The following is a 14,658-nucleotide window of genomic DNA, read 5'->3' on the forward strand; positions in this document are numbered from 1 at the left end:
GCCTCCACCACACCTATACCCGGATATGAAGAAAGGAGAACAAAAACGAAAAATAGAAGAATAGGGAAATTGAAATTAAAAAGAAGCAGAACACTTCTCGGATGACTTGGGAAAATGATGAACATGATGAAAGTCGTACAAGTTCGCTTGAACGCGAATCTCCTGAAAAGAATACTAAATAATATTTCCCGTTCTCTTGATTTTATTCTATTACTGATATACTTTACCTCTAATGCTACGTAATTATTGTTAATTGTACCAAAATTTGTTCTAATTCTAATTCATTTAGGTAAAAAAAGATATTACACTTCATTTCATTTTAGTTTGTTAAAGGTGAAAATTTCTGTTTTCACAATTTGCATTTTTTTTGAAGGGGGAAGGGATATATGATAATTTCTTAACCTTGTAATGCAATATTTAGATAGAATGTTTTGGTCAGAATTACTCTATTATCTGTTTAACCCCTACAGAAATTTAAGCGTGCCGCTTGCTAGTAACTCGCATGCGACTAGCAGGGCGCTCGCTTAATAAGCGAGTGCATGCTAGCGAACAGTCCGCTAAAAGATCGCTGAACTATTACTCTGCACGCATATTACACACTTATTAAGCTAGCTGCATGCTAGTTACTACCATGCCGCAAGCTTCCGCAAGCTAGTCGCACGCTTGCCGCAAGCTTGAAAATTTCTGTAGGGGAACACATAACTCTGCTCCCTTAATCTTTAAGCAAGTGGGACCACATTAAGGCCCGGTCCCACTGGGGGGAAGTTGAATTACGCATGAATTGCGAATACAAATTTCGGTCATTCGTTGTCATCCGCATTAAATTTGGCAAAAAAAATAAAAATCCGCTTTAAAATTGCGGATACATAAAAGATGTACAGCGAACAAATTACGATTAAAAGCGGAAATATCACGAATAAAAACGAATTACCTTGCGAATGCTATTCTACGAGGGATATTGCTTGTAAAATTGTGGAATGTATTGCAGACATTGCGAAAATGTAACGAAAGTAATGCGGAAGTATAACACATGTATTGCGGACAAAAATAGGATGCTAAACGATTATTGCGGAAGTATTACGTATGCATAGAGAATGCAATGCGCACGTGGTGCGGAAACAACGGTCGCATTGCGAATGTGATACATTTGAATCGAGACCATATAAAAGAAGAGCACTCCACTCTTCAGCGTCTTGCTTGAACCTCCACTGTGTCAACAAGGTTTTGGCCCCTTCGCCATTCTCCAGGAACTATTTGTCCATTCTTCAGCTGCCGGTCCACAAGCCTGTTCTGTAGGACTGGGTAGCGGGTGCGCATTAGGTTGTGGAGCAGAATGCAAGTCTTCAGTATCAGCCTGACTGTGTCGGCATGGTGCTGCATGGTGGTGAGAAGGACTTGGAATCTATTCGCCATGATACCAAATGTGTTCTCGACGACTCTCCTGGCCCTCGACAGCCTGTAGTTATAGATACGCTCTTCCCTGGTCAGGGCCTTTGCACTGTATGGCTTCATTAGGTATGTTCTCAGAGAGAAAGCATCGTCGCCCACAATGAAGTATGGGACATCTTGGGTGTCATTGGGTAAGGGATCTTGATTTGGCCAACCCATAATGTCGCCAATCTCGAGACCTTGCTTCAGCTCATTTTGGTTGTATATTTGAGCATCTGATGCGGAACCGTTTCCTGATACGTCAGCCCAAAGAACCTTGTAGTCAGAACTGACCAGGGCAACTAAAATGATACTGAAAAAGCCCTTGTAGTTGTAATATTCCGAGCCTGAGTTTGGGGGAGCTTTGCATGCCACATGCTTGCCATCAATCGCGCCGATTGTGTGAGGAAAGTTCCACCTCTGCAACCAGTCATTGGCAATTTCACGCCATTCTTCATCGTTGGTAGGGCAAGTCATCTGTTCATCAAGGTACTCTTCTGATATGGCTGTACATACTTCTCTGACAACTTTGCTGATTGTGTTGTGAGGAACCCTCCAAGGGTATTTCATGTCCCTGTATTTTGAACCAGAGGCAAGATGGCGTAGGTTTAAGGCCACTTTGAGTCCAGGCTCAAAGTTCGCTCCGAAGTTGGTCTGTGTCTTGAGCAGTCGAGGAGTGAGCCGGTTCACGAGTTCGTCAAACATGTCTGGGGGCATTCTCATAAAGTTCTGGAAGGCACGTGGATCTTCGTTACGCAGCTCCACCATCAATCTATCGTACATGCCCAGATCTAGTCTTCTGCCAATCCAAGGTCTCCCCAGACAGCTCTTTGATTTCTCCTTCGCTTTCTTTTCCGTATTTGGATCAAACGTTGAACTTGGAAGAGAAGATTGTTATGTTGTTGGATGGCTGCAACTATCAAATGTCCGTGATGATCCATGGCAACATCCTATATTCTACACAACTGTTCTTAAAATGACGGTCAAATTTCATTTTTCTGTTACATGTATATAGTAATCTGGGTTTACGATGAATGTTGGCTGTGTACTCGCAAATTGTTCGCGAAACAGTCGTAATACAAACGCACTATTCGTGAACAGTCTGTAAGCATTCTTTATAAATTATTATAGCTTGGTATAAAGTCGTATTAGACACGCTATGCATTCGTTTCGCATTCTATCCCAGTACGCTACTTATCCGCAATCCCATGTCCGTTGCGGATATCACAGGATAACTGCGAAAATTCAGCGCATACATTGAGTATGCATTGCGCATATAAACCGGATGATTTCCGCTCCCAGGAGTTTTGGGCAGCCCAAAACTCCTGGGAACGGAAAAATGTGCCTTTGCGGATGATTACGGACATGTGCGGAAAATAACCGTCTTAAAACAGCATACTTTACGAATATTGCGGATGTTTAGCGTCTGTAATCAAATTTTATCCGCAATTTATGCGCAATCCATCCTAAATGTCACTGGGACCGGGCCTTTCTTTATCAGATAGGTTTGCTTGATATTGCTTACAGTACAATTAATTCATTCATGGGATTTCATGAAAGAGAAACATAATAGAGTATATATATACATGTAAGTTCATGTGTGAGGTTGGATCAGATTGCACATAAATGTGGTGTGGAGTCAAGGGGAATATTTTTTTAATACTCATTCTGCCAGTTGATATTTTGCTTCAGAGCATGATCGGTTAAGGGTTCGCATTGAGGTGAACATTTTTTTTAGGTACTTCTATCAAATTTGCTGTTAAAATAATCTTTGATATCTCAGGTTTCAAAAAACTTAGTTTCATGAAGATTGATGATTCCGAAAGTACCGGAATAGTCCATTTATATATATATATATATATATATATATATATATATATATATATATATATATATATATACATATGTATGTATATTCTTGCACATATCTTTTTTATCATGATAACTATCGTCATTATTATAAATGTAATAATTATCATCATCATTGCCATTGAAGGTTTTTGTAATAAGAAGCATTTTAAACTTAATATCTTAATATTCATTTTTAATTCGTATGATACTTCTACTTAAACACCACAAGCCCAATAACAAAAGCATAAATCTGAATAAATATTTCGAATATGAATACAAAATCAATAGTACGCTCTTGTTTGATATTTAGTGGCATAGCATGAGTGACGGTAGGGGGTGGGGGGCACCATAAAAAAAATTGAGTCACTTAGTGGGAGTGGAGGGCGCTCAATAGCTAACCTAATGGAGATTTTTTAAGGACTGTGCCATGATTAAATGGATATGTATCTCATTGATCAAATACCGCGAGCGCGAAGCGCGAGCTGAGAATTTCTATATTCAGGCCTAAGAATGGACACAATATGAATATTTTAGTAATCATGATACATACCTTCCTCAATAAACAGACAATGCGAGCGCGAAGAGCAAACTGGAATTTTGGTATAGATTGCCCCCAAACAGGGACACGTAAACGACTAATTTTTTAAAAGAAATTCATTACGAGCATATACATGAACATATCTCATATAGTCATCTATACGAAGGCCAAGCACTTGCTGATTTTTATTTTAATTCAATCGAAACACATGATGCACTATATGCAGTCATTGTAATCATGAACACGATGCGTACCTCATTAATCACATATTGTATGCGCGAAGGGCGAGCTGATTTCGTTTTTAATTCAGACCCGAATAGGGACGTTCTCTGGCATGTTTTGGGAATTAATGAAGACCATACGTATTTCACTAACCAAATGATTCAAGCACAAAGCACGAGTAAACATTTTTTATATTTAGACCAAAAAGGGAGAATATTTAAGGACTGTACATGAGGAATTCATAAAGAGCGGGCGTAATTCACGAATCCACTAGCGTATGCACGGCCTGGAATTGTTACATATTTGAAGCATAACAGGGAGCAATCAATGTAAGTAGTCATGTCACTATATATAAAACAATTAAAATTTGTAGTGCGAGGAAACATATTTGGTGTATGTTAACTTGAAAAAGGGGATATTTAGTGTCATAATAATCCCCTTGAACAGGACTATTCATTTCATTAAACAGTCATTGCGAGCAGGGTATGTATTTTTTCCAAAGCTTATTTTTAAACACTAGCCAAACGTGTTTAGGATATGTTTTTCCCCAATTTTTCCCCGAGGTCATATTGTGGCGATAACTTGTTTAGGTGCTTATTTTGCACAGAGAAAAAAAATCGTTTAGGGGGTGTTTGGAAATAATTTGGTCACGCGTGTGTACAGCAAGACATTTGACTCCCCACCCCCCTGGGGGCGAGCACTAGGAGTTATGAACACATAGGCCCCAAGAAAATTGTTTTATACTGTAACAGCTGTTATGAAATATATACATTTCTCTTTCTTTCTCCCTCTTTTTCTCATTTTCCAATTTTTTGTCAGCTGATGGGAGGGCGCGGGATGGGGTCGTGTCCCTTTAGCTACGCCACTGTTAATATTAAAGAGTTAAAGGCAACACAATCTCATTATTTTATTTTGTATTTTAAGATGAACCATTTCAGAATTCTATTGAATCATAGTAAGCTCTAATGCAAATTTCACATATTTATACGACAATAAAACTATCAATATTCAATATCATCGGAATACAGGCGGAAACGTTTCAAATTGAATAAATGATAAAATACAATGGAAATAGTGAGTGCGTGACATCATTGACTTTCATTTTTCCAATAAAAAATTTTTTAGTAGAACTGAGAAATGTCATGACTTTCTCTATATTTGAAATCGTGTCGATAAAATTTTCAATTAAACTTTGCACTTACCCACGAAGGCAGTTTCATTGATCACCCATGTCCCATGTTCCTCAATGATTCCACATTTGTCCACGTTAAAGTTACATGACCAATCTAATCAGAAACGGGACAAAGATCATGAAGATAGAATGCAGGTGGAATACAAGAATTAAAGAAAATCAATGATAAACACATTTTTTTAAGTAACAGTATTTTTTTTTTCATGCACCAACTTTTTTCCAGCGCTAGGCCTATGCCTTTACTGAACGAGATTTATATAAACCATAAAAATGGCATTGCCCATTTTAACAGGTAGCCAAAGTACCTCGTTTACATTTAATACGACCATCATACGATGGGTCAGTCTGTGATTTTAAGGGGCCAACACTTAAAAGTAGGCCCTACTCCAAAATGTCGCGCGCGCGCAAAGTTCACACTTTCTTTTCTCTTGCGTCTACGTCTTGTTATGATAATGAAAGTAATATCGACCATTTATATAGCGCAGCTTTTAATATCATGGATTATAAACCTCTCTTTAAGAATGTCGAATAATCCATTCCTCTGATTGACGTATGACAAACGACAACGTTAGGACTTAGGTACCGTAATGTTGTCGTGAGATCTAACGTTAGCTTAGGAGTTATTATTATTACTATTTTATTCGGCAATTAAAAATACATAAATTATAGTACAATACAAAGCACACAAACAATAGGACATAGGTGACATTGTACAAAGTACCTGGAATAGAGATGAAGGGGCTGCCTGGGTTTGGAAAAGGTTAACTGAATTACCATGGCCCACAGTCCAGGCCTTCCTTCCCACACCCCTTCGCCTCAATCCAGGTCACGTAAGAATATAAAAAAGAAACATATGAACTGAAACTGGCAACGATTAATTTGAGGGAAACAAATGTACCATGGATCAATCAGCAATCATCATTTCAATTGATTCATTGCAATATAAATAATAATAATAAAAAATATAAATGCAGTAATTTGACTTGACTATATATATATGTACATAAAAATTATCTAAACAGTTTCGAATCTTAATTGACTACTTTATTATTGGAGGACACTCTGCAAGAGCTTGACTACGATTAGATAAGAAGTTAAGGTGCACTGAAGAATTTGACAAATAATTGAATTATACAAATAATCTATTATAAATTGCAATTGACTTTGTATTCATTAAATTTAATTTTATTATGACCGATTGATCCTAAGAATAAATACCAGATGACAGTAAAAAATTATTCCCAATTTTAATCAGTTAATATTATGGACTACCATCATCAATAACATTTCAATTATACAAATTATGCGTACAATAATGTTCAGAATAATGAAAAATATTTACAATACATAAAATTTATGAGTCAACAATATTAAGAATATCATATTTATAAATATACATTATTAAAATTCAGAGTAACGCCAACAGCAAGAACCGAATGTCATAGTCCAGTTAATGATCAATAATTGTATAATACATGTAATTGCAATTGTTGCATTATATATAAATTTGTCTTGTTAGCTTGTTTCAGTACAGGAATTTAGTCTATAAAGAACAGTTAGAATTTCACGACGAAGAAGCGTGAGGAGCTTCATGATATTACCAGATATAATTTCATCTTTGATGTGAGAAGGAAAATTCTCCCAAATAATAGGAAATCTGTGCACTGCCGTTTGATGGAGACGTTCGGTTCTTGCTCTGAGGTGTTTAAATATATGTTCACTCTGCCTTGGTCTTATAACTAAGTTATCCTTAACTGCCTCACACAACACGATACCATATAAGGTTTTTACAGCAAAAGAGATCATATTAAGATATTTCCTTCTCGATTCTAAAGTGGCCCATGAAATGTTTTGCAAACGCTGAGAATAAGGCATTTCTTGACGTCTCATCACTCGAGTTGCCCTCCTCTGAACTCGTTCTAGGGCGTCTACATGCTTTCTTGTGTGTACATATATACCAAGCTGGAATTCCATATTCCAAGATGGGCAACACGAGAGATTTATACAAACACAGCAATGCTTGTTGAGACACATCCCTGCCTAACCTAGAAATCATACCAAGTATTCTGTTAGCCTTCTTGGTGGTAATATCAACTTGATTAAGAGTAACTTTATACTAAAGATCTAAGTTAGATCTAGCTAGGCCTAGGCCTAATCAGAATGTTTCGTTTAAGTTTAGATCTGACGTAGCCGAGATCTAACGTCAGATCTAGACTCTAATGGAGATGCATTTAAGACTGTTAACTTGGGATAGCCTAGATCAGACCCTAATTTGGTTCCTAAATAGGCCTAAGTAGGTATGGAATGCTTTGATATTCAATATCGAGACCTAACCTCAGGGGCAGGGCTAAATTAGGGCATAACGTAGGGCTTTTAGACCTAACTTTTTTTTTTAAGATCTAGATTGAGACTAGATCTAGGCCCTATATCTAACATTTAATGTGGTTCATAAATACGTATGGACTGCTTTTATATTGTTTATTTTGGCTCGCGGGTACCGCATCACGGCCAGACCATGCCCTCGGGCATATAGTCGAGTTGCGGTCCCCTTGAGCCTCTAGAAACAACCATGCCTCTCAAAGCAGTCCATATATCTATACTAATATATTCTATTGCGCTTAACAATTGGTATCATAATTTTCATTACCCCGGCTGTAACCGAGCTGCCATACAGGTGCATTCCAGGAATTTCTGGGTTGATTGCAGCACAAAGTGAGCAAATTTCTTGATGAAAAAAAAGACACGCCATGGTTGGAAATCGAACCCACGTCCATTTATTGTAAGACGGAAATCGTAACCACTAGACCACGACGGCCTTCGCTATATCTTCATAGCCTGATAATGGTCTCATGGGGTACTTTTCCTGTAGCTCTCTATCTGCAGTGCTGTGAAATCGATGCATAAAACACACTGCATCGTGTCAGTCAGCTAATCATAGTCAATTACACTGAGGCGTATAGAGGAAGGGAGCTACGCTTATTTAATAAAACAGATGAAAACATTTCTTTTTATTATTCAATATTTTCTGTACTAGATTTCATTATTCTGAACAACAGTCTTATTTATTTAAAATAAATGTCAAACTACCACTTTCAAAGCAATGACAAAGACTTAACAGTTGAAAGATTGAACCAACCGCAGGAAAATGTTGGTATCATTATTTTAATTAGATCACTCATATGCTCTCTTAATTGCCGACGAAACAATTTCAAATTTTTAGGTTTCCATCGAAAAGAAAAAAAAAACAATTGCATATTATTAGCACTATTGACTGCAATTAATAAATGAAACGATACCTGATATATTTTGCGCGAAGCAAGGTCCTACGAAGATTAATAGGAACATCAATATCCGTAAACGTATGTGATACTCCATTGTGAAATTAAAGGGTTCGTCCAAAAACAGGGAATGCCTCTTACGATTTTGACGATACCGGTTAAAACAAACGACAAGTGAGGATAAAAATTCCGCTTTTTACCGGCTCAATAGCACTACATGGCAGGCTGGATTATGAGGCTCAAGAAAACGCGTTTTTAATTTGTATCAAAGAGGAAATTCTAGATAGGTTTATTTTCCGTCGAATTCCCGTCTGTTCCTGGTGAAAAGTCTACTTCATAGTCCATTGGATCGCACAAGCTCTGTGAGTGCGTTGTCTTTGGAACAGAGAGCAATTAAAACATAAATACACGCGTTCAACCTGGAGAGTGATTCTGTTTTGTTTATTGAAATTTGAAACTGAAACTTCCCATTCTTTTTAAATACTACAGAATACCCATTTAACACGAATGCACTTTTAGAGGTCGAGTATTTACAGGGAAGTAATTTCGATATTCATGTTGGACAAGGTCTATTGGCATTGGCCATCAGCTCTACGTTCGACTCTGTAAATTTATAATTTATCTTTGAATCTCAACATCTTTCTTCGACGGTTGCCGTCTTCGCTTTTATGTGGCATCCCTTAGACATATATACATGTGCCCTTGAATAAATTACCCATATCATAACATATTTGTGGCGGTAGTTTTTTATAGGGGGAGGGGGGGGGGAGTTGGGGGTAGCGGGTAAAATGAAATGTTAAGGAGGCAAATGCGTTTACTGTTACACAATTCAAACTTTTTATGGGGGGGGGGGGGCGCGAATGGCCTCTATCCCCCTCCCCATGCCACAACTGCTCAATTATCTGATATTTGTATCATCATCATCATCATCATCATGATCGATTTCATTTCCCACTCTATTTTGCCCCCTCTCATTAGTGTACCTAGGGGTGGGGGCAGGGGGGGGGGGCTGAAGAGTCACAATTCGTGCAAGGAATGTACCCCTGCCCCCTTGATCCCTGACGAGCCACAAGTGGCCCCCTCCTTTGAACCCCTTTTTTGTCAATTTTTTTCCTGGTGCGAAATGTCCTATACTTTTGGTTTAAGACCTTTTATAATTGTTTTGGCTTGTATTTGTTTTTCTGGTGCGAAATGTCCTTTACTTTGGGTATTTAAGCAAAAAAAAAACTTTTTCTTCCCTTGAAAAAAAATAATCCAAAGCAAATATGACCATTTACAGATGAAAACACCGAATAAATACGTGTCAATGTTTGTCTCTTCATGCAGTGTTTCATTTTGAGAGCAGTATAATAGTGAGGTGTATGTCATGCAAGTCTATAGAGTAAACAATTTGAGTGCAAGAATAGAATGATGATGATAGTTGGGCATGTGACGTATATCCTTCCATTGAAAGCTATCAAACGCTACAGTCAACAAACGAAACCGACTCAAAACCGATATTATGTGATATACCTTATGATTTGGTCGATATACATGTTTATTTCCAATACGTCTAATGCAAATCCGTCCAATTGCCAACTCGTCTACTATCATTTGGTCTACCATCAGTTCGTCCACTCACCACGAGGTCTACTGTCATTTAGTCTAATGCCATTCCGTCTAATAACCAATTGGTCCAATGGCCATTTAGTCAATATATAATTTGGTAATTGGACTAAAGTGTTACGTTGTGCCAAAAATGAATAAAAGTGAAAAAGATATAGACCCACTGGTAATTATAAGACGATTATTAGACGAATTATTAGACGATGTGATAATTGGACCAAATGGATATTAGACGAAACATGTAGATGGACGGAATAGCATTAAAGTAGACCATGTGATGGGTGGACGAGTTGGCAGTAGACGAATTGACAATTTACCGATTTACAGGGGGTTTGGCCAGTATGACTCCTGCGTTCATAATCATGGGATAGTCATAAAACTCGTCATTAATTCTTTATCACTTTAATAGGGAAGTTCACCCTGAAATAAAGAGAGCCATTATCTGTGGAGATTTCGCGAAATTCATCAAAGGTTTACCAAGTAATGGATGTCTAAAGTTTGGTTTTGTGACGTCACCTGAGACAACACCCCACTGGTCATTTGTGATAACAATGGAAATATAATAAAATAAAATGCATTTTCAGAAAGTTTACTCTTTCAGTAAAATAATCATTCCGTACTCTTCTTTCGCTGATATGAGAGAATTGTTTCCGTTATTATGAACCATTGAAGAAATGAGAAGTTATGGAGATTTATATTACATGATGGAGCTGCTGCTCGCATATGACGTCACAAATGCAAAACTTTAAAAATCATCCTTTTTTCAATTGTCTAATATTCTTTTGTTTAACCGTCAACATTTTTGGTTGCTTTTATTCGAACAAAATAATCGTAATGGTGAACTCCTCCTTTAAGTAATCAAGTCCAAACTTCCGTTTGCTGATTGTTCATTTCCCAAAGTCACTTTGTGTACTGTAATGTAATACGTGCATTTTTAAAGTCTATTCTTGCACCGAATAGTTTCCTGCATTAAAAATCAGGTGACATTTTAATGAATACCGTGAAATTTGCCGGATTGACCACTTGTTTCCAAAACAGACAGTCGAAAGTTTTCTAGAACTCAGGTACCCCTAGCTTATTAGTTTCGTCACATGCATTTTTTTTAGATGAACAGTCTAGATTTAATTATTATAGTCATCAAACTGAAGTGCATGTACATTGCACAATCTAAAATGAAAATTAATTAAATCAAAGACATATGATAGAAAAAAATGCACCCAAGAGATTGAATATATAACTCCAGAGAATTTCCTATTAACAAGCAAAGGTGTTGTATGAATACCCATCGATTTAAACGTCGAGTCCATTCACAATTTGTTTATTCGAATCAATATAGAAAAATCAAACAAAAATAACGTTGAAGATTTTATGAAAATCGGATGTAGCAAAGAAAAGTTATGACATTTAGAATTTTCGCTTATTTTTCAAAGAACAGTTGTATGCATAACTCAGTGGCATGCAAATGAGAAAATCCATGATGTCCCTCACGATTTCAATTTTGTTTTATCATGCAATATTTCATTTTATTTTTTTCAGATTTAGCAGCAAGGATCAAGTTGACTGAACCATAACATGTTTAAGCACTGGTATTTCCATATTTTCAGGAAAGAATAAACTTTGTTTTCACATGGCGATGATGAGAAATTTAAAGCAGAATATTCCATATTTCATAAATAATATACAAATGAAATAGTGAGTGTCATCCTCATTAGTATGCCGCCATGATGGGCATAATACCGTTTTGTGAAATTAAGTGATTATGAATATATATTCATTAACTTAAATTGTAATATATCTTAACTTTCTTATTTTACATCTGATTTTGATGAATCTTTCAGTGTTATGCTTGTTGGATTTTTCTCTTTTTATTAAAATATTTTGTTCCTGGGGATAGAGCTTCCTTTAAAAACCACTGAGGTGGTCATGTATGAACACTAATAAACCCCATATTTTCTTTGCAATGTGTACTAGTGCATTTTTGTTTATTTATCTTCATCTATGTGTAATCATATTCATGTGTGCCTTTTCCTGTTCTGTTTTACGTGAATTATGTAAAACCCAAATGGAGGAACTTTTTATATGTATATCTAAGACCAATTCAATGAATCAATTTGACATTGAATTGAATGTACATATCGTTTGCAAACAATGAGTATGCTTGAACAGTATAGCACCTCATTCTTATATTATTCCGATAATTATGTACATGCAAAATAAATCGACGAAATACTTATACATTGTACAAAATCAGTCATACATTTCTTATAAAATGAATATCTCCTTTGTTATAAATCTCTCATAGTAAAGATGATTATTTAACACGTAAGAGAAAGATTGAAAACACGCACACACACCCAAATACAACCACATCCACAAGCACACACAAAACAATGTCATATACAATTATCATATTTTGTTATTCAAATGTGCTCTTCAAGTAAATCTTCCGAAAAAAATGTTCGAAATGCCCCCCCCCAATCAAAATGGAAAATTAAATTTTGAAGCCGAAACTTGTTCAAACAAAGAAGAGTCACACATTATGAATTGTGAAGAGCCACCTTAATAATTTATATAAGAATCATTTGATAGTAATGATAAATAATGCAGGAAATAATAGAAATATTACTAGTACGTGCTTACTACACGAACTGGCATAAGGGAAATATTAAATACACGCATACAAACTCACACACACAATAATGTCATATACAATTATCATAATTTGTTTTTCAAACATTGTGATCTTAATGTAAATCTGCCATAAAATGTACACTGAATTACTCAACAAATGTTTAAATGCCCTTCCCCCTAAATCAAAATGGGAAATGCAATTTTGAGGTCGAAATAGTGCAAACAGAGAAGAGCCAGAAACTATGAATTATGAAGAGCCAGCTTAATATTCAGGGGCGGATCCAGGATTTTGAAATAGGGGGGGGGGGGCGCCAGCGGCGAGGGAGCGAAGCGACCAAGCGGGTGGAGGGTGTGGTAGAGGGATACCCCCCTCCCACGGCAAGGACTTTTTCAAAAAATCATGTCCAAAAGTCGTATTTTGAGAGCACCTTTAGAAGAAAAATACACACTTAAATCACTGTAACTTCATGAATAAAAGACATATACTGACTCATTTAGGAGCTGGTTTCCAGTCACACACCGTATAAGCGGTCATTCAAAACATACATTTGGCAAAGGCTCTTCACTTGCTTGCATCGTGTGATTGAAACGTCAAATTTAAATAATACGAAACTGAGACTTGTAATCGATAAGTTCCGAATAATCCATTCTGTTTATTGTCATTTGTGTATTTACATTATGTGTTTCAAACGAGAATTGTTTAGTCGTATGGCAACATGCATAAAATTTGGTTCTTTTTTCCCCAAAATGCACAGTAAATTGTTACAAACTACAGAAAAAATGTCCCGCTTTAGATTTAATACCGTATCCTCCCATTTTGTCATAATTATATTGTGTTAAGATACTGCATACTTAACTAGTTCATCATCATTACAATGTTGTGATTGCTTTCAGCTAGGTTTGTGTCTGTTCAGTGGTGTTGATCTTTTTTTTTTTGCGTAATCGCTGGTACAAATTTAGTTTCTGAAAAAGAGATGATTTTTTTTCATATGGTGGAGCGGTAAATAGTTATTTAGTCTGCAGACTTCTATTTCATTTTTTCATACCATCTTAGAGAAAATTGTGACTTTTTTTGGTCTGGGTTGCAAGATAATGGTTTTGCATTAGGGTTACGGAATAGGAATAATGTTTAGGACTTACAAATTGGCCCGTGGGTTTGGGAAAATGGGGGATTTTACGCTTGTAAAACATGAAGAAGGACCACTGAATGTGTACTAAGCGCCAATGAACCATGCCCGATGACCAATATATTGATGTTTCTGGTGCACTCTATGTATTGTTTACTATCAGCGATTTGCGCATACATATGTGAAATCCCCAAAGTTCGCAAGGTTATATTTTAGTGCCGAGTGGATTCATGAATAGCATTCTTCTGGGATATTGCTGAGCATACTTGTCGACGATTTTTTTTCGATTTTGCTGGCAATTTTTTTTAAAAGATATATTGTAATCAGCAAACCTATAGATTATCAAACATTAAAAATGGGGTAAGGGGGGGGGGGTTAATGTCACAATTTCTACTTTTGAACAATACACAATGTGTCCTCGGGACGTTTTTCCCCAGCACGAAAGTATTTTTATTCTCCACCCAACCCCCACCCCCCCCCGTCACATAAAATCTTCGCTCCTTACGCTGACATATAGCTGCCTATACACAGCAAACGAGGAGTGGGGTCGACTGGTGATTGAGAATATACAATTTTGCTCCTTGATAATAAATTCGTGGAATGATTGCTTCGGCGAAACTTAGTTGGGGCGCCCTGGATAATATGCCTCTGAATCTACCAGAAAGTGTAAAAGTTAGTTTACATTAAATACAAATATGTCTGACCTATACATTTCAGTGAAAACATACATGACCAAGGCAGAATGATAATGCTGTGCACGTGGCGCCCGATATACATGTAGGGCTT

At 36.7% G+C, this 14,658-nt stretch overlaps 1 protein-coding gene across 1 annotated transcript; it reads right to left on the reverse strand.

The window, feature by feature from the left end:
• Positions 1-1,185: 1,185 nt before the first annotated feature.
• On the reverse strand, positions 1,186-2,211 carry LOC121431216 (putative nuclease HARBI1). Its single transcript, XM_041628728.1, has one exon. It carries the CDS (start codon positions 2,209-2,211, stop codon positions 1,186-1,188), a length of 1,026 nt encoding a protein of 341 aa, XP_041484662.1.
• Positions 2,212-14,658: the final 12,447 nt, after the last annotated feature.

Source organism: Lytechinus variegatus, chromosome 17, assembly GCF_018143015.1.
Source record: "Lytechinus variegatus isolate NC3 chromosome 17, Lvar_3.0, whole genome shotgun sequence".
In the NCBI taxonomy this organism is placed as follows: Eukaryota; Metazoa; Echinodermata; class Echinoidea; order Temnopleuroida; family Toxopneustidae; genus Lytechinus; species Lytechinus variegatus.

Coding starts and splice junctions, on each gene's coding strand:
- LOC121431216 (XM_041628728.1), bottom strand. CDS start 2,211: ATGTACGATAGATTGATGGTGGAGCTGCGTAACGAAGATCCACGTGCC.